The sequence below is a fragment of the Acomys russatus genome, chromosome 2, assembly GCF_903995435.1.
Source record: "Acomys russatus chromosome 2, mAcoRus1.1, whole genome shotgun sequence".
Classification (NCBI taxonomy): Eukaryota; Metazoa; Chordata; class Mammalia; order Rodentia; family Muridae; genus Acomys; species Acomys russatus.
In genome coordinates, this window is record NC_067138.1 from 47,789,595 (window position 1) to 47,810,631 (window position 21,037).

At 40.7% G+C, this 21,037-nt stretch overlaps 1 protein-coding gene across 1 annotated transcript in view; it reads right to left on the reverse strand.

Annotated features, from left to right (window-relative positions):
- Positions 1 to 227: 227 nt before the first annotated feature.
- Fhl5 (four and a half LIM domains 5) overlaps positions 228 to 21,037 on the reverse strand; it is a 46,194-nt gene continuing 25,384 nt past the window's right edge. Inside the window, exons 4-6 of the mRNA XM_051161009.1 lie at positions 20,524 to 20,693; positions 8,915 to 9,101; positions 228 to 1,324 (exon numbers count right to left, since the gene is read on the reverse strand). Of these exons, the coding sequence (XP_051016966.1) occupies positions 1,161 to 1,324; positions 8,915 to 9,101; positions 20,524 to 20,693 (521 nt within the window). The 3' untranslated portion in view covers positions 228 to 1,160. The remainder of the gene's footprint in view (positions 1,325 to 8,914; positions 9,102 to 20,523; positions 20,694 to 21,037) is intronic.

The window sequence follows — 21,037 nt, forward strand, 5'->3', positions numbered from 1 at the left end:
TTGGATCTCTGGTGACAGCATTTTAACCATTTTCATCTTGCATAGCCTATGTATCTATGTATCTTAGAATCAAGATTTAAAGCTCCCACACTAGTCTGAAAGTCAACATATTACTACATCCAAGAGAGTGTTTCTCCTGACCTTTCTACAGATGAGCCTCTGCAGCCGAGGCTATAACTGAGCACTGAGAGAACAGACTGTGTTCCACTGGAAAAAAAAAGTGTCTGATGGCAGAATTTCCGCTAAATTTCCTGTGTGACAGAATAAATGTTGATCTGTGGGCTGGAGCTTAGGGTTTGGAAGTCCTGGTCATGCAGCTGACTAGGGCCCTAGGGTGGTCTGGCTTAGGGACAACTGGGTGGTGCAGGCATAGAAGGGGGAGGGCTCCTCTGCAGCCCACTTTGTTGTATTGTGCTCATTTGCAGGTACTGAATTACCAGCAGTGAATTATTATTTTTAAGTTATTGCTTTTGCTATATTTCCTTAAAGCCCCCTTTTATGTCTGACCATTAATCATCTATGTAATTTTTGAAGGCAAAATGCATGAAGTTTAGAAATAATTATGCATTCTATTATGTCTTAGATATCTGGATGAAAGTCATGTTCTAACATTTAACTGATTCCCTAACATTCATTTTCATGAGTGAAAATTTAATGATCTATTTACTTTAAAGTTTTGCCTTTGAGGACAACAAATTATTCTGGTTAGAGTCACTTAAAAGAACAGAGTCTGTAAGCATTTAGAAAAGACGTTGTGGCTCTGAAAGTACAATTCACCTAAAATGTGTGAAATCCATGCTTAGTTTTTCCTAGGTAGAGAAGATGCCCATTCTACTTCAGTATAAAGGTACTATAGATGTCCAATTCCATTGACTAAGGGGGCAGCTGGCAGTGGAAGTCTTACATATGAGGAAAATCCGGAGTTTCGGTTTTTCATTCTTATTCAGTCTTTGTGAACAAAAATTCTGTTAGAATTCTGTGATTTTTGTGTGCCCCTTATTATATAGTTCAATTATAAAGTGTGCTAAGCCTTTTCTGCTGTATACCCCACATTATACTGCTTGCTAAATGCAAATGAAAATATTATTAGTGCCACTGAATTCCAGATTTAGTGAGAGCAAAGGCAAAGTGGATTTCAGGTAGGGAAAGAGTGTCTCTTTCTACACGTTAGTGTCTGCTCCTGAGCCACACTTGCGGCAGAAGATTTCCATGTTCTGGGTCAAGAATCCTTCACCCACCAAGGAGACAGAGCACTTTCCACAGTTGAAGCACTCGCTGTGCCACTGGCGGTCTTGAAAGCAGATGAACTTGGCACCTCTGAGACCTGTAAAGGAATTGGAGGTAGAGAGTAATCCATTCTTTCAATGACTGAATTGAGAAGACAACCAAACCTCTAGAAACCACTGAATAGAGTGGTGAGCATGGCCATGTAAATATGAATAACTCCCACAGGGTATGGCCCTCTGGCCTCATGTCCAACTGAGATTTCAGCCACATAAGATTCCTAGCTGAATTTTTCTGAAATCTAAGGAAGTGAAACCACACATTGATTGTTTTAAAAACTGCTTTGGGGAGGAAGCAGATGAAAACTGTGCAAGATAGTTAAACTACAGTGCAGTGGGGGAGGTGGAAGCCCACAGTATCCAAACATGAATGCATTTTGCCTCGTTCTCGTTGGGATCAAGTTTTCTTAGCTGCAAATTGAAAACACAATGAAAGGAATGTGTACTGCAGAGCCTGGGGCTTCCTGTTTTAGTGACCTTCTTTCTCATTTTTTCATGCTTAAATTAGTCTGCAGAGCCTGGGGCTTCCTGTTTTAGTGACCTTCTTTCTCATTTTTTCATGCTTAAATTTACTTGGAGTAAGTCCCGTTTAGGGAGGTTTGAGGCACAATTGTCCTAAGATGTGAGTCAAGAATTTCTTCTAGTCTATCATAAAGTTATTCTACAGTAACTATTTTAGTACTTTGCCCCTCAGCAGCTTCATCTCAGAGTTTTAATGTAAATGGAGGAATATTTTAACTCTAGATACCAGGTCATCAAACTCAGAGATGGATTCCAAGAAGGCCTTCTGTTGGGGGTTGGTCTGATGCTGTGTATTCTGATGCTAATTACTGGCCCCCAAGATCTAGTTGCCACCCAGATGAACACATTATCTCATACACCTGTCCTTCTTGTGTAAACCTTGCTCTACATATTTAAAGTTGATTGGTTAAAAAAAACTGAAACTTGGGGTTTGGTAGAAAAGAGAGAGGCAGAGTCTGAGGTTTGCAGGCCTGGGGTCAGGGGACCATGAGGCAGAGAGGAGAAGAGACAGGTAGAAGAAGAAGAAGAAGAAGGAGAAGAAGAAGAAGAAGAAGAAGAAGAAGAAGAAGAAGAAGAAGAAGAAGAAGAAGAAAAAGAAAAAGAAGAGGAGGTAATCATGGCTTAGCCTGGAAAGACGCACATGACCAGATCACCAAGGATGGAGGAAAGCAGCCGAGATGAAGAACATTAGCAAGTGTTTTGGGATATGGATGGGAAGTAGCCTAGATAGGAATGATTAAAGCAGATGGCCTGTGATCGGGTCTGGTAAGTGATCAGGATAGAGGGTTAATATCTGCCCAGTCCCAGGTAAAGTGAGGCTATTCTAAAATACAGCATGTGTCTGTGACTTTATTGATTATAATAGTGGGTTAGATAATACTGCTATAATAATTATAGGCTAATTTAATAATAAGCATTATTAGAATTTTAAAAATATCTTCAACAGCCTTCAGCTGGTTTTACAGCACTCACTGAAACATTGGCCCTGTCAGTGTAATATAATTTCAGGACTTACCTCAACAAACTTATGTTGAGTAGTTGTAGAGAAAAAGGAAAGTTCTAGAAGTTGGGAAGTGATTGGAATGTTACAGGTTGGTTCTGTTCATTTCCCCTGACAAGTTGTCACCAAGTAATGTTTCTGTTATGGATTACTGGTGACTTGTTTATCACTTTTGGAGTGATAAAAGTATATCTTGTGCTGATTCACATGCATCAGCTAATTCTTTTGTGAAATAATGAAGAACAAAGTGTGACTATGAATCTACTTCAGATAAGTTCTCTGAAAATGATAACAGACTTTTATTTAAGATGTTTTTCATTTAAAAATGCTCATATATATGTCTGTGTGTGTGTTGTGCTTATGTGTGTATATGTGACTGAGGACGCCAGACAAAGGCATCAATCCATTGGTGCTGCATTTATAGGTGGTTGTGAGTTAGCAACATGGATGCTAGGATTTGAACTCTGGTCCTTATGACTGAGCCACAAGTACTCTTAACCACTGAGTCATCTCTCCATCTTTATACAGAGTTGAGCTCATAAAGAAATTGAGACCCTGTTAAGTTTCAAACCTGGGACAAATGGTTGAGGTGCCCACTTAATATATCAAAATGGACTTGGCCTCCAGGTTCTGCCAGCATCCCTCAGTCCATATCTGTTTCAGGGAATAGCTGGTATACTCTGTCTTCTACCCTGAACTCTCCAGCCCAGGGTATCTTCCCTTTGTAATCCAGATATTTTGGTTACCCACCTCTTTGTGTACATCTACTGCTGTACTTGGTTCCCCTCTTTCTCTTCTTCTCTCTCTCTCCTCAGTAGGCTCAGGGCTATCATACATGCTGGACTTTCCCAAATGCCCCTGCTTCTGGCTATGATCTCTCGTTTACCTACAATAAACTTTCTTCTCCATCATATCCAGGAGCAGTCATGTCCCTTCCTTTCCTTTTTACCTCTTTTTTAAAATTCAGATACTACTTTCTTTTCTTTATTAAGCACGTAGCTTGTGCATCCATGACAACATTACCATTATCTTATAATAAGAGTAAACTGGTAATATACTGTCCTGCCTAGTGTTATGTCTACTTAACAGAAGCTTGAGTAGGCAGAGAGGAGGAAGCTTTGAGAAAATATTCCATAATATCCAGCTGTAGGAAAACTGTAGGGCATTTCTTGTTTTTTTTTTTTTTTTAATAAGATTTATTTATTTATTATTATGTATACAGTATTTTGCCTGCATATACACCTGTACGCCAGAAGAGGGCATCAGATCACATTACGGATGGTTGTGAACCACCATATGGTTGCTGAGACTTGAACTCAGGACCTTTGGAAGAGCAGGTGGCGCTCTTAACCACTGAGCCATATCTCCAGCCCTGTAGGGCATTTCTTAACAAATGATTTGTATGTGAGGGCCCAGTCCATGATAGGTGGTATCATTCATGGGATTGTCGTTCTGGGTACTATAAGAAAGTAGGCTGAGCAAGCCAGTAAAAGTACCCTCCACGGCTTCTGCATCAGTTCCTGCCTCTAGGTTCATGTCCTGTGAGTTCCTGTTCTGAATTTCTTTGATGATGAACAGTGATATAGAAGTATAAGTCAGAATAATTGTTTTCTTCCCAACTTGCTATTTGGTCATTTTTTTTTATTGCAGCAATAGAAACTGTAACTAAGATATGTGCCAATTAACTAAAAAAATTTTAAGCTTTAATAAGATAACTGTAGGAATAAGGTGCTGTGTACACACAATCTCTCTCAATAAAACAAATTATTGAATGTGTAGGACTTTGATGCCTATGAGTTATTCTCGATTTTATTAGAATGCTATGTACAAGTGGCAAATGTGAAAGTAATTGTAGAATTCTAAAGAAGAAAATTGACGCACCTAACAGTAGGATGCTTCTGGTCTGACCCAACCCTTGAGGTGTTGGTAAATTGTTCAGATTCTGTTGTGTTTACTTCTTTAGGTCACCAGGGTGATTTGCAGTAACAAAGTTTTTTAGGAAACTGATCCACTGCTGGATGTGGTAGCACAAAGCCTTTACTCCAAGGACTTGGGAGGAAGAGGCAGGCAGATCTATGTGAGTCCAAGGCCAGCCTAGTCTACTTATTCAGTATACACTGAGACCCTGTCTCAAAAAGAAAAAGAGGAAAAATAAAAAAGCAAGGAATCTTTGATACCGGTTTCATTGGCTCCATTTATAAGTGATGACGCAATAAAATAAAAGGTAGCATTTGTTGAGTCCTAGAGTTTGTCACTCTCCAGTCTAAACCCCAACATGTGAATATAGGCCTTGTTCAACTTTCCTAGAGTAGATATTAGCATCTTCTTCAGTTTGTAGGCATACACTGAGCAACAGTGAAGTTCAGCCACTCACTTAAGGCCACCAGCTGGCAAGATCTGACTCAAACTCTGCAGTCTGGTCCCACAGCCCATGCTTTAACCTCACTAAATTAACTTTATCTTTGTGATGAACATAAGCACAACCATTCATGCTTTCTTCTGTAGAAACTTAGCCCTTGAAGTTTCCTTTTCTCTAAATAAAAAGAAATGAGAGGAAGTTACTATATGGTCCTTTCCCACTCATTTTGTAGATATGGCAAGTAGGGGCTTCCTCTAGGGGAGTTATTTACCAGTAGTCACACAGTAGCAACCAACACAGTCAGAAACAAGGTCTGTTAATGCCAAGTTCAGAGTACTTTTACTACATCAAGCTGCTTCCTCTAACTTAGATAGTTCAAGAGGCAGTGAACATCTTAAAAGAGGAAAGATAATTGTAGTTACACATTTTAAATTTTATCCTTCTACTCATGTATATGTGTGACTCTCAACTCTCATCAATGAAGCTTCTCTTTGGAAGCCATTGGAAACAATTACAGGAAGCCACAACTGGAAAAAAAATGCAGAAATCAATGGATGGTGTGGACCTAGCCCCAATAGCTACAGCTATAGCCAACTCTTGGCTTTAAATTATCAGAGGATATCTTTGAAGAGGGAGTGAATGGTGAAGCATGTGAGATTGTGTCTCCTAGACAAAGATGCATTAACAAGACTTAAATAATGACACTAAAGATAGATTCAGAAAGGGAAAAATCTCTCTGATTCCACCACTAGACAAAGAATCAATGGCTGCTGAGTTAGGAAGAGTTGGCCTTTCCCAGGGATTACCAGTTCAAAGTGGTCATGCCTGAAAACATACGCATACAACAACAGAAACAGACTCAATAGGTTGTACTTATTGTCTGTGTGTGTGTGTGTGTGTGTGTGTGCGTGTGTGTGTATTTGTGGTATGCCACAATCAAAAGAAAAGTGACTATAAAATTGAGAAAGAGGAGGAAATGGGAGAAGCTTGAGAAGGGGGAATGGGAAGGGATAAAGGGAGAAAAGTGAAGGGAAGAAGTGATGTAATTATATTTTAATTAAAAATAAGACAAAAACAAAATAATATCTGTAATTAGTTCAAATGAAGCTAACTCACCAGTAAATTACATGCAACAACCTCTAGGTAGATTTTGTTAATACAGGATACTATACTAAAAGCATTTCAACATAAATAGTGTCTGTTAAAATTAATGTTGAAGGAGCCAGATTGATCAAGGACATCTACAGAATCAACTAACCTGAGCCCCTTGGGGCTCACAGAGGCCGAAGCACCAATGAAGGAGCATGTATGGGTTAGTCCTAATCCCCCTTCACATATGTAACAGGTGTGGATCTTCCTCATCATGTGGGTCCCCTAACAACTAGAGCAAGGGTTGTCTCTGACTCTGTTGCCTGTCTTTGGGTCCTGTCCCCCTAACTGGGCTGCCTGTCTACCCAAAAGAAGATGTGCCTAGTCTTACTGCAACTTGATATGCCAAGGGGGATTGATAACCATAGGAGGCCTCTGCTTCTCTGAGGAGAAAGGGTGGGGAGTCAGGGAAGGGGAGAGGGAGGGACAGTGATGAGAGGAGAGAGGGGAAGCTGTTATCAAGATGTGAAGTAAGTGAACAAATAAAGCAATGAAAAAATTCTCTTAAAAATGATATTAGAATGAGCTTGAAGTTTTTTTCAGGCATTTCAATCTTAAGACAATCCTTAGAAATTCTTAGATTGACTTTTCTCATTTAAATACTACCACATTAGTTTTCAGTCTGGTCTTTTGTTTTATATTTTTGTGTAAAGAAAGTGTTGGTTTCTGTGTATACTGAGTAAAGCCTGATGACCAGAAACACCACTTAGGCACATGGCCTGTCATGGATCAGGATGGATCTCCATCAAGTTAAGGGCTTGCATAGGCTCTGTGAGGTCACCATTAACTGCTAGATTTCTCCAAGAGTTGTAAACATATTTTTGAATTATCCAACATCATAATTTTTCTCACCACTGGGCCTTTTTCTAGCCCAATTCAAATGAAATTCAAGCTGGTGGTGATGCATGGCTTTCCTAAGGAAACTTACTACTGGTGCTCTGGAACATCAGGAAGAGCACAGTGGTTAGCTAGGAGCACATGCTCAGCAGCCCAGGAGTCTGGAACTGTTCATGTGAGACCTTGTAAGAGCCAAGGAGGTAACATAGCTGGATGGCAGAAGTGGAATGTGAGGAATAGAGAGGACCTGGCCTTGCAGCAGGGCAGCCTCTCTACTGCTCAAGAGAATGACTTAGGGAGTATGAAGGCAGCCTAAGTTTCTGTGGTGAGCTCTTAATTTGCTTTTAGTTGCAACAATGCATTTTATATTAGTCCGCTCCCCATATTGCTAATTAAATATCAGCCAAATAAAGCCTGTCGCTGGTCAAACACTTACATTGTGGACCAGTGCTGAAAAATATCGCGCCCCTGTATGGACAAAATAGGATTGTGCTTAACCTGGAGACCACTTCCTCAAAGTCTAGCTTAGCAGAGAAAATACTTTCCTTCATTTGAAAATGTAGATAGATTCAACAGACACACTCAAACACATGCACACACATGAGAGGGGGAGGAGAGAGAGAGAGACAGAGAGAGAGAGAGAGAGAGAGAGAGAGAGAGAGAGAGAGAGAGAGAGAGAGAGAGACAGAGAGAGACAGAGAGAGAGAGAGAGAGACAGACAGAGACAGAGACAGAGAGACAGAGAGACAGAGACAGAGACAGTCAGAGAGACAGACAGAGAGATAGAGAGACAGAGACACACACAGAGAGAGACAGACAGACAGACAGAGACAGAAAGACAGAGAGAGAGAGATTGATTTGAGGTTGAAGCTGGAAAGAGAATAACCTTTAACCTGGTGTTAGGCAATCTGAGCAGAAAAATGAATTATGATCTAAGAATGCTGGCACCAGAAAGTGAAAATATAGTTCTGTCACATTATTAATGACAATAAATTGTGGAAGGATAGCTGCTGGGTTTCTCCAGTTTCATGCTGGCTTCAGCCACTTTACCACAGGATTAACATTTTAAAGATGGTTCTGAGAAAAAACATAATGCACTTTTCCAACCCTGTGTGAGAAGCTACTTTGCCTGCATTGATTTATCATTACGTTATTTTTCAAATCCCGTCTCGTGTACTTTGTTTCTTTAGCAGAATACTATATTGTTTTCTTTCATAATCAAACGTTGCTGCAAATGATTATAGGAAAAGAAGTGAAGCATTTGTTAAAAGCGTCTTAAAAAGAAATTCAATTAATTCTTGCTCTGTGTTATTCTAATTACAGCTTTGACTATTTTATAAAGAGTTGGATTTAATGAAAACCTTTTGTGTTTTAAATATTTGGCTTTTGTTAGAAAGTAGGATTCTGATTTAATACTACCCCTTCTGCCCTCCCAATTCGTCAAAGAGTCTCAAATTTGGCCTCCTTGTTAGGGCCTTCTCTGACCTTTTAGCTTACCCATTTTTTTGCCTTGCAATATCACTATCCTTAGAAACTGTGCCAATGGGTTTAGCACTTACTTTTTAAAGTTTCTATACGCTGTCATTTCCTTGAGGGGTCCATATAAAATTTAAATTTATAAGTGAGTATTACCTGGGTTTATGTCAGAAGGAAATGTAATTGAAAAAAATCCCGTGTTTATTTGCATTTCCTAAATTTATTAGGCAGCATTTTATGTAGCTCTAACTGCATTATGGTGGAACCATGCTGAGCTGAAGCACTTACCAGTGATGGGTTTGGTGCAGGCTACACACTTTTTGGCATAAAGATGGTTGTAGCAATCCAGGCAGAATGGGAAATCGTCCCTTGACATAAATGCCTCTTCACAAAGCTCTTTCCTGCAGCCACTGCACAGAAAACACTCTTTATGCCATATTTGGTCACGGAAGGTTATCCCGCCAGAGGTTATCACCTGCCAAAACATCATGAGGATGGCATGAGTGTGGGTACCCTTGTAATTCAGATGGTCACACGCTTCTCTGGTCCCACACTCAGTGCTCTGAACTCTGGACCACATTGCATTAGGATGCTTGCTTCCTTGAAAGCATTTGTTAGTTTTCTAAAAACCTCAAAAATGAAAACGTGTCTAATTTTCTTAAAGAATGGATCATAAAAGAGACCGAACCATGCTGGACCTGGGAGATCATAGAGGAAGCTGGTGCTTCATTTACTTCATCTTCCTGTTAGCTTCTTCTTCTTCTTTTTTTTTTTTTTTATTTATTTTTTATTTTTTTATTTTTATTTTTTTTTATTATTATTTTTTTATTTTTTATTAATTTATTCTTGTTACATCTCAATGTTTATCCTATCCCTTGTATCCTCCCATTCCTCCCCCCCCCCATTTTCCCATTATTCCCCTCCCCTATGACTGTTCCTGAGGGGGATTACGTCCCCCTATATATTCTCATAGGGTATCAAGTCTCTTCTTGGCTACTTGCTGTCCTTCCTCTGAGTGCCACCAGGTCTCCCCCTCCAGGGGACATGGTCAAATGTGAGGCACCAGAGTATGTGAGAAAGTCGTATCACACTCTCCACTCAACTGTGGAGAATATTCTGACCATTGGCTAGATCTGGGAAGGGGTTTAAAGTTTACCTCCTGTATTGTCCTTGGCTGGTGCCTTAGTTTGAGCGGGACCCCTGGGCCCAAATCTGCCTATCATATTGTTCTACTTGTAGACTTCTAGGACCCTCTGGATCCTTTTATTTTGCTGTTCTCCCATGCGTCTCTCATTTAGAGTCCCAATAGGATGCCTTCCCCTCTGTCCCAGTTTCCTGGTAAGTGAAGGCTTTCGTGGGACATGCCCCTTGGGCTAGTATGCAGATATAAGTGAGTATATACCATTTGATTCTTTCTGCTTCTGGGTTAACTCACTCATTATGATCATTTCTAGCTCAATCCATTTATCCACAAATTTCGGGAATTCCTTGTTTTTAATAGCTGAGTAGAATTCCATAGTGTATATGTACCACAGTTTCTTTATCCACTCTTCTACTGAGGGACACTTAGGCTGTTTCCATGTTCTGGCTATTATGAATAAGGCTGCTATGAACATGGTTGAGCAAATTTTCTTGTTGTGTGCTGGAGCATCTTCTGGGTATATTCCAAGGAGTGGAATAGCTGGGTCTTGAGGAAGCCCTATTCCCATTTTTCTGAGATAGCACCAGATAGATTTCCAAAGTGGTTGTACTAGTTTGCATTCCCACCAGCAATGAAGGAGTGTTCCTCTCTCCCCACATCCTCGCCAGCATGTGGTGTTGCTTGAATTTTGATCTTAGCCATTCTGATGGGTGTAAGATGGAATCTCAGAGTTGTTTTGATTTGCATTTCCCTGATGACTAAGGAGGTTGAGCATTTCTTTAAGTGTTTCTCAGCCATTTGATACTCCTCTGTTGAGAATTCTCTGTTTAGTTCCAAGCCCCATTTCTCAATTGGGTTATTCGGTTTGGTGGTGTTTAATTTCTTGAGTTCTTTATATATTTTGGATATTAGACCTTTGTCAGAGGTAGGGTTGGTGAAGATTTTTTCCCAGTCTGTAGGCTGTTGCTTTGTTCTCTTGACAGTGTCTCCTGCCTTACAGAAGCTTCTCAGCCTCATGAGGTCCCATTTATTAATGGTTGACATTAAGGCCTGGCCGTTGGTGTCTGTTCAGGAAGTTCTCTCCTGTGCCAATATGTTCCAGGCTCTTTCCCACTTTTTCTTCTAAGTGGCTTAGTGTCTCTGGTTTTATGTTGAGGTCTTTAATCCACTTGGATTTGAGTTTTGTGCAAGGTGACAAATATGGGTCCAGTTTCATTTTTTTACACATAGACCTCCAGTTAGACCAGCACCATTTGTTGAAGATGCTATCTTTTTTCCATTGAATGGATTTGGCTTCTTTGTCAAAAATCAAGTGACCATATGTGTGTGGATTCATATCTGGGTCTTCGATTCGATTCCACTGATCAACCAGCCTGTTGCTGTGCCAGTACCATGCTGTTTTAAGTACTATTGCTTTATAGTACAGTTTGAGATCAGGTATGGAGATTCCTCCGGAGCATCTTTTATTGTACAAGATTGTTTTAGCTATTCTGGGTTTTTTGTTTTTCCATATGAAGTTCAGAATTGAACTTTCAATGTCTTTAAAAATTGTGTAGTTATTTTGATAGGGATTGCATTGAATCTGTAGATTGCTTTTGGTAGGATGGCCATTTTTACTATGTTAATTCTCCCGATCCATGAGCAAGGAAGATCACGCCATCTTCTCAGGTCATCTTCAATCTCTTTCTTCAGAGTTTTGAAATTTTTTTCATACAAGTCCTTCACTTGCTTAGTTAGGGTAACTCCTAGATATTTTATATTGCTTGTGGCTAATGTGAAGGGTGTGGTTTTCCTAATTTCTTCCTCTGCAAGCTTGTCATTTGTGTATAGGAAGGCTACAGACTTTTTTGAGTTAATTTTGTATCCAGCCAATTTGCTGAAGGTGTTTATCAGCTTTAGGAGTTCTCTGGTGGAGTTTTGAGGGTCAATTATGTACACTATCATATCATCTGCAAAGAGGGATAATTTGACTTCCTCCTTTCCCATTTGGATACCCTTGATCTCCTTTTGTTGTCTTATTGCTCTGGCTAGAACTTCGAGTACTATATTGAAGAGATATGGAGAGAGTGGGCAGCCTTGCCTTGTTCCCGATTTTAGAGGAATTTCCTTGAGTATCTCACCATTTACTTTGATTTTGGCTATTGGCTTGCTGTATATAGCCTTTATTATGTTGAGGAAAGTGCCTTGTATCCCCGATCTCTCTAAAACTTTAAACATGAATGGGTGTTGAATTTTATCAAATGCTTTCTCTGCATCCAAGGAGATGATCATGTGGTTTTTTTATTTTCAGTTTGTTTATATGGTGGATTACATTGATGAATTTCCGTATATTAAACCATCCCTGCATGCCTGGAATGAAGCCTACTTGGTCATGATGAATGATATCTTTGATGTGCTCCTGTATTCGTTTTGCAAGTATTTTATTTAGTATTTTTGCATCTATGTTCATAAGAGAAATTGGTCTGAAATTCTCTTTCTTTGTTGAGTCTTTGTGAGGTTTAGGTATCAATGAGACTATGACCTCATAGAATGAATTTGGTAATTTTCCATCCATTTCTATCTTTTGGAGTAGCTTGAAGAGTATCGGTATTAGCTCGCCCTTAAAGGTCTGGTAGAATTCTGCACTGAAACCATCTGGCCCTGGGCTTTTTTTGGTTGGGAGACCATCGATGATTGCTTCTATTTCTGTAGGGGAAATGGGACTATTTAACTTGTTTATCTGTTCTTCATTCAACTTTGGCAAGTGAACTTGATCAAGAAAATCGTCCATTTCCCTTAGATTTTCAAATTTTGTGGCGTATATGCCTTCAAAGTAGGATCTTATGATTCTTTGAATTTCTTCAGTGTCTGTTGTTATGTCTCCCTTTTCATTTCTGATTTTGTTGATTTCAATACTGTCTCTCTGCCTTTTAGTTAGTTTGGCTAATGGTCTGTCTATCTTGTTGATTTTCTCAAAGAACCAGCTTTTGGTTTTGTTGATTCTTTGGACTGTTTTCTTAGTTTCTAATTTGTTAATTTCAGCCCTGAGTTTGATAATTTCCAGGCGTCTACTCCTCTTGGGTGTTTCTGCTTCTTTTTTTTCTAGGGCTTCCAGTTGTGTTGTTTAAGATGCTTATGTGCGATGTTTCCAATTTCTTTTAAAGGCACTTAGTGCTATGAATTTTCCTCTTAGCACTGCTTTCAATGTATCCCACAATTTGGGTATGTTGTTTCTTCATTTTCATTGAATTTTCAGAAACTCCTTGATTTCTTTCTTTTATTCTTCCCTGACCCAGGTGTCATTTAGCAGAGAGTTTTAGTTTCCACAAACGTGTAGGCTTTTGTTATTTCTGTTGTTGTTGAATTGCAGCCTAAGAGCATGGTGATCTGATAGGATACAAGGTATTATTTCAATCCTCTTGTATCTGTTGAGGCTTGCTTTGTGACCTACGATGTGATCAATTTTGGAGAAGGTTCCATGGGTGCAGAGAAGAAGGTGTATTCTTTCTTGTTGGGTGAAAGGTTTCTATAGATATCTGTTAGATCCATTTGACCATGGCATAGGTTAATGATGTTATTTCTCGCTTAGATTCTGTTTCAATGACTTATCCTTCAGTGAGAGTGGGGTGTTGAAGTCTCCCACTATTATTGTGTGGGGATCGATGTGTGGTTTAAGCTTTTTAGGAGATCTTTTACATATGTGGGTGCCTTGTATTGGGAGCATAGATGTTCAGAATTGTGATGTCATCTTGGTTGACTTTACCTTGATGAGTATGAAGTGTCCTTCCTCATCCCTTTGATTAATTTTGGTTGAAAGTCTATTTTGTTCGATACTAAAATGGCTACACCTGCTTGCTTCTTGTGACCATTTGCTTGGAATATTTTTTCCAACCTTTTACCCTGAGGTAATGCCTTTCATTATGGTGAGATGTGTTTCTTGGATGCAGAAGAATGTTGGTCTTGTTTATGTACCCATTCAGTTAGTCTGTGTCTTTTTATTGGAGAAATTGAGGCCATTGATGTTGAGAGATATTAATGACCAGTGACTGTTAAGAGTTTTAATTTTGATGTTGTTTCCAGTCGAGCGTTTCTGTAGTTGTGTTTTTGCCATGGGATAGTTATCTATTTCCTGGGTAGTTTTGGTTGTAGCTTGACCCTTTGGGATGGAGTTTTCCTTCTAGTACCTTCTGTAAAGCTGGGTTTGTGGATAGGTACTGTTTGAATTTGTTGTTGTCATGGAATATTTTGTTTTCTCCATCAATGGTTATTGATAATTTTGCTGGGTAAAGTAGTCTGGCCTGGCATCTGTGTTCTCTTAGGGTTTGCAGGATCTCTGTCCAGGCCCTTCTGGCTTTTATGGTCTCTGCTGAGAAGTCAGGTGTAATTCTGATAGGTTTACCATTAAATGTTATTTGGCCCTTTTCCCTTGCAGCTTTTAATATTTTTTCTTTGTTCTGCATGTTTTGTGTTTTGATTATTATGTGGCGGGCAGTTTTTCTTTTCTGGTCAATTCTATTTGGTGTTCTGTAGGCCTCTTGTATGTTTATAGGCATCTCTTTCTTTAGATTGGGGAAATTTTCTTCTATGATTTTGTTGAGAATAGTTTCTGGGCCCTGGAGTCTGATGTCTTCTCTTCTTCAATGCCTATTATCCTCAGATTTCTTCTTTTCATGGTGTCCTTAATTTCTTGGATGTTTTGTGTCAGGAGTTTTCCAGATTTGGCATTTTCTTTAATGGTTGATTCAATATCTGTGATTGTATCTTCTAGCCCTGAGATTCGTTCTTCCATCTCTTGGATTCTGTTAGAAAAGCTCACCTCTGTGTTGCTCGCCTTCTTCTCTGAGGTCTCACGTTCTCGTTTTTCTTCTGTCTGTGTGTTTATCATTGAATCCATTTTCATTTTCAGATCTTGAACTGATTTTTTGAGTTCTTTCATCTGATTTTTGTATATTCCTGAGTTTCTTCCATTGCCTCTTTATAGGTCTTCAGAGCTTGAACCTTTTTACTTATTTCTTTCATCTGGTTGTTTGCATTTTCCTGCAATTTTTCCAGTTCCACTCTATGTGCTTCTTTTATGTCCTCTCACCTGTTTGTCTGCGTCTTCCTGCATTTGATTACGAATTTTATTTGTTCCTCCATTATCATCCTCATTACTAGGATTGAGGTCATTTCTTGTATTTCTGTTGTATTTGAGTTCTCTGGGTGGTTTTCTTTGGGATAGCTGGAAACTGGAGATGCCATGTTGTTTTGGGGTTTTTTGCGTATGCTTTTTCGTTGTCCTTTAGACATTTGCCGTCTTTGTTTTTGTTGGGTAGCTTCCAGAGTTGAATGGAGGGTGTCTGATGATAGATTCACTTGTTTTCTTACGATTTCCCTAGGCTGCGAGCTCAAAGCTTCACTGGTGTGGATGTTAGGAGGTTAGCCCTGTTGTTCTGGTCTCTCACAGCCAGTGATCCTCAGTCCCCCTCTGCTGTGGATCCTGCAATTGTTCTGGGTCTCTGAATGAGCTTCGGGTCAGGCCAAGGTATCCACAGCCTTCTGTGTTCCCTGCCAAGTCCAGCCAGGAGCACTGGGACCGAACCACGGGCTGAACTCAGCTAGATTCTCAGGGCCTGAACCGTCTGCCAAGCTCAGCTAGGGATTTTGGGCCCAAAATGCACACAGGGTCCAGCCAGAATTTTTGGGCTGGGACTACGCACCAAGCTCCACTAGGGCCTTTTGGCCCAAAGTGCGTGCTGTGGTCAGTTATTGACTCAGCGCCCGAACTGACCACCAATCTCAGCCAGGAATTCTGGATTCAAACTGCACACTGTGTCCAACCAGAGTCTTAGAGCTGGTGGAACCGAGAGCTCTGTCCAGCCTGTGCCACAGCAGGAGAACTGCGGCTGCTCTGAGTTAGCGCCAGTGGTGGAAGAAGTGCTCCGCCCGGACTGTGTCACCGCAGGGGAGCTGCCGCTGAGCTGAGGTGGTGCCTAGGATGGAACCGAGCATGTCACCAAGCCTGCGCCACAGCAGGAGAACTGCAGCTGCTCTGAGTTAGCGCCTGTGGTGAAACCAAGTGCTCCGCCCAGACTGTGTCACCGCAGGGGAGCTGCCGCTGAGCTGAGGTGGTGCCTAGTGTGGAGCAGCGTGCTCAACTAAGCCTGCGCCACAGCAGGGGAGCTATGGCCACGCTGAGTTAGTGCCTCAGGCAGAATTGTTTGCTGGGCCGGGCCAATACCCGGGACTCTGGGGCCGAACTGTCCGCCGAGTCCAGTCTGGGTCCAAAGGCTCCACGCGACCCAAATCCTGCCCGAGTCCCCTCTCCCGCAGCAATTCCGACCAGCCACCACACCAATCGCCTCCACCGGAAGGCTATGAGCTGCAAACCTCAGCCGCCGCTGCTGGTGCTGCTGGTGCTGCTGCCTCTGCTGCTGCCGCTCCAATCAGAGAAAAACCACACTCCTCCCGTGTGCAGGGGCACGCAGGTCCTCCGCACCCTGGTCCCTCTGAACCGTGGAGCACTCCTGCTGCGGTGATGTTTGGACCTCGGTGTTCCTGGCTCAGAAATCTGTGCAATTCCCTGAATTGTTCACTGGAGCCTCCAAACGCGGTCCACACTGCTCGCCGCCATCTTGGATCCCCCAGCTTCTTCTTATTTTTTATCTTCAAAGGTCTTTTGCTAGGGCTGACGTGGTTCTACCCTACATATTTAATGTCAATATCTGACCTTGAAGAATGATGGGAAACAATACAACAAAACCGAAGCCGCAGTACTTTTCTTGAAAGCTTCACAGCGTGTCTGAGAACACTGAGAAGTGAAGATCCTGAGTGGAGCTGGTGAGCAGCATCCCTGTGTGAGCAAGGACTCAATTTTTACCCCATCCTCAGTACTAGATTAAGGATGGATGGATCTTTCAACACCTCGGCATGGCAGAGACGTGGTCCTTCTGGACATGAACAGTCCTTGAGTGTTGGACGACAGGGTACTTGCTATGGCTACTGAAAGGTAGCATTGACACTTGCACATACTCTACCGTTGGTGGCAGAGTCATGTTGGAGAGCCATGCTAATATTGTACTTTGATCAGGAAAGTGCTTGAAACTAATGGGTGACTTTTCAACCTCAGGTTTCCAGTGATGTACAGAGTTTAGATTTCTTGTTCCCACATAAAAGCTGGGCATGAAATCACAGACTCTGTAACATTGTATGCTGAGTCTCAGATGCTTATTAGTTCATTTCGCTTGTGTAGTACTGGTGGTTGAACCCAGGGCCCTGTGCATGCTAGGAGAACATTTTACCACTTAGCTAGCCCAAGTGACATGCTTTTTAAAAAGGGTTTAATCCCTGTGTTATTTTAAAGGTTGAAACATCTTTATTGAGAATTAACCTGGTGGCACTCAGAGGAAGGACAGCAAGTAGCCAAGAAGAGACTTGATACCCTATGAGAATATATAGGGGGAGGTAATCCCCCTCAGGAACAGTCATAGGGGAGGGGAATAATGGGAAAATGGGGCGGGGGGAGGAATGGGAGGATACAAAGGATGGGATAAACATTGAGATGTAACAAGAATAAATTAATAAAAAAAATAAAATTAAATTAAAAAAAAAGAGAGAGAATTAAGTTGATATATACTAGTTAAGTTTTTCTGTGTAGCTGTATTACCATCACTTTTTCTTTCAAATTCATGGACCTCATAGAGCAGATGAAAAAACAGTGGAATACATTCTTATTTCTCTCAAAGACTAAGGAAATGTGACATTGAAGATATAACGACACTACAGATCTGTATCAATTTTACTAGACATTAAAAATGCAACCCTACTTTAAGCTGTCTGTGCTCTCTAACACAAACTATCTATCAGATAAGTTTTTTGGGGGAAATATTCTAAATACACTTTAACCTTATATCAAGTTTATCAGAAACTACAGATATTTGATATGAATCACATTTTCTATTAGTGAAAAAGTATACTATACTGTCCTTAGTAAGTAAGGAAGAAGCACAGTTGTGTGTGTGAAGTAAAGTGATTCAAACACCTTGGACTGACTTCCAATGCCCCTCAGCAGGCACAGACAAAATCATGTTTCCTTTGATATCTTTGGACAAATGATTTGTAGGCAGAGCTGAAAAGATCAGAAGCTTGAAAAATGGATTTTCAGCAAAATAATTTATCCCAAAGCTCTGGAACATTTGGGGAAAAAAGTTTACCCGTGATTATATTCTTTTTGAAGAAGGAGGCAACATAGAGGAAATCTAATATCTAAGTCTGGTCTGACCACTGACTCAGAACAAGTTCCTTCTCTGACAATGTGGAGGCAGTAATGATATATGTGTCTCTCCGTGTGTAAGTGTGTGTACACATGCATGTGTGTGTGTCTGTATGTGTATATGAGTGTGCATGTGTGTATGCTTCTGCAGGTGTGTCTCTGTGTGTATTTCTGTGTATGTGTCTGTGTATGCATGTGTGTCTGTGTACATGAGTGTTTCTACATGTGTGTCTCTGTGGGTATGTATATACACATGCATGTGTGTCTTTGTGCATAAGTGTGTGTGTATGTGTGTGTGCGTGTGTGTTTCTGCATCTGTGTCTGTGTGTTTCTGTTAGTGTATGCATGTGTGTGTGTGTCTGTGTACATGAGTATGTGCTTCTACATGTGTGTCTCTGTGTGTATGTGTGTACACATGCATGTGTTTCTCTGTATGTGTGTGTACACATGCATGTGTGTGTTTCTGTATGTGTGCAGGTATGCGTTTCTGTGTATGTGTGTGCTCACATGCATGTGTGTGTGTGTGTGTGTGTGTTTGTGCAGAGGCTGGAAGTGAGTCTATTGCTATCCACCTTAGTTTTTGAGGAAGCCTCTCTCACTGAAATTTGAATTCTTCATTTGATCTGGTCTGGCTCTGGTTGTAGATTTGTGCCACTAGGCACAGCTTTTATATGGGTCCCAGGGATCTGACCTCATCCTTGTACAGCAAGCACTTTCCCACAATGCCATCTCCCCAGCCTGACAGTAGAGAACAGTTATAGAACTGAAGGATACATTTAACTCTATGTGTAGTTTGAAGAATTGAATTTCAAGTGCTCACAGTTTGAGCTACCAGTTTCTTAGTAGAAAAGTCTAATGTAACAAAGTAATACTAATAGGGGAAAAATTTAAAGACCTGCATGTAAGAAGCTTGGTTTAATTTAAGCAAAATTTTGTTTCTGGATTGAATTGAAAAGGATCTCTTTCTTTAGCTTTGATCACAACCGCTTATGTTTAGCTTTTCTTAAGGAGTGTGTAGCTTAAAAATTAGAAAATAATCTGAGACATTTTCTGTCTACAACCCAAGACAAGCACTTCATATGCTCCTAATGACTGCAAATCGTATCCTCCGTATTGCCACAGTTTCCCACAGCCTGGACATCTTGAGTCTTTACAGCAGCATCAAAAGGAAGGTTCTACTTGACCAATAAATTACTCCACACTTCCACAAGTTTCATTAATGTTTTAGCCTAAGCTGAGACCTGTGACAGCTGTGACCTGTGATAAGCCTGCTCATTTGTTTCCAGCATGTGGTGTAAATGCCATTGACTCCAGTGAGCCATGACACTTCCTTTGTCACATGGTCATGACACGGGGTTTGATTGTTGCTTGTATCATCATTTTCTAAGTCAGGATTTCTGGAAAAGTAACAGAGGCTTTCAGGTATTGGACGATTTCCTGTCTGGCTACTGTTCACTGTACCTTTCAGTTACCATCATGATATAGTTTAATAAGTATAACTTTGAAAAGTATATTTGTTACTTTGTTCCATAGGCAACACTGGTACCAGCAATACAAGCAGAAAATTGCTATAGGGATGTGCACATACATACATGCTTGTGTGTGCATCTGGAGAAAATCCAATGACCCTTTCAGCTGTCCAAGTGCAAATGCACAAGTACTTTGAAGAGAGCAGGTAAGACAGTCCATGGATCACAGTGTTCAGGAGCCAGTGCGCCAATCCACTGTGATGACCCAGTGTTCTCCTCTACTTCACCGTGCCACTTTAAACTCACCGTGCTTCATGTGCCAAGGATTCCTTCAGGAATATCATCACACATTTTACAAAATACAGACAAGCCTCATCGAGATGATGCACAAGAGCTGCTTTTCACATAAAAGTATGGAGGGTGAAATGTTAAGCCACGTTTGTTTCTTAGAAAAAAATTACTTTTCACTACTGGATCGAGTGAGAATGAGTGAGAAGGTGATTCCTTTTATGCTGGAGTAGGAAGGGAAGGGAGTCACAGCTCTTGGACTTTTTATGTCCTCACACCGTCTGGGTATCTCTCGTGACCTGTCACCTCTGTAAGCCTAGCAGTCTCCTCCTTGAAAACATGGAGCCCCAAGACCGGAATAGATTGTAGTTACTAGAAAGTGATAGGCAGCTTTCCTAGTGTCATGATCCCTTCAGCTTCTCTGAGGGGCAAATCCAGATTTCTCTGAAACAATATGAAATAGATCAAAATTGTTTTCTAGGAAGCAAAGAGAAATGCACCTGTTCCAGAATAAAGTCTCCATGAAGCAGTGCACGGGGCTGGGAGGTCAAGCCACCTGTGCGTCACTGAATTTCAGATCCAGGATTTAAGGTGAAATTTTATTGCTCCCAAGAACAGTTAGTCATCTTCATTATGACAGTTCTAGTTTGCAATGTGTTAAAATTTAAAGGTTACCTCACACATTAGATATAGCACAATAAGGTCACTTCATCCCAATTATATAAGGCAGCTAAAAGGTTCCACAGCTTTACCCTCTTTAGATAATTACCTTCTTACAGAAGTTGCAGTAGTGAGCAAACTCCTTTTCAAAGCACGGCACACAATAATTGCCACTCTCTTTTGAGATCAGAGGCTTGGTTCCTATTGGCTGTCGGCAGTGCTCACACACAAAGCAGGTTTCATGCCAGTAGTTGCCCTTAAATTCCATTTTTCGAGAACCTGAACCCCAAAGTAAGATCCTGTTAGTACAAGCCAGACATATTTTTGTTTTCTGTAAGAGAACATACCTCAATTGTTTAAAATATTGTAAGTAATAAAGTGATGGCCTTTTTAGGGAAACTGTATTTTGTATTTTCTGAGACATTTTTTAGAGAAAAGAAAGACTGCTACAGTTCTGCTGTGGGAAGTGTGAGCCACTCACAGAAAACTCCTGCAATCTCTGCATAGCAAGGGGCAAAGCCCTGCATGTTGAGAGTTGGAATGGTTCATGGATAAATTGATAGATACTAATAGATAAATTGATTAGATAAATCGAGAATTATCCATCATCAGAGGGATAGCTA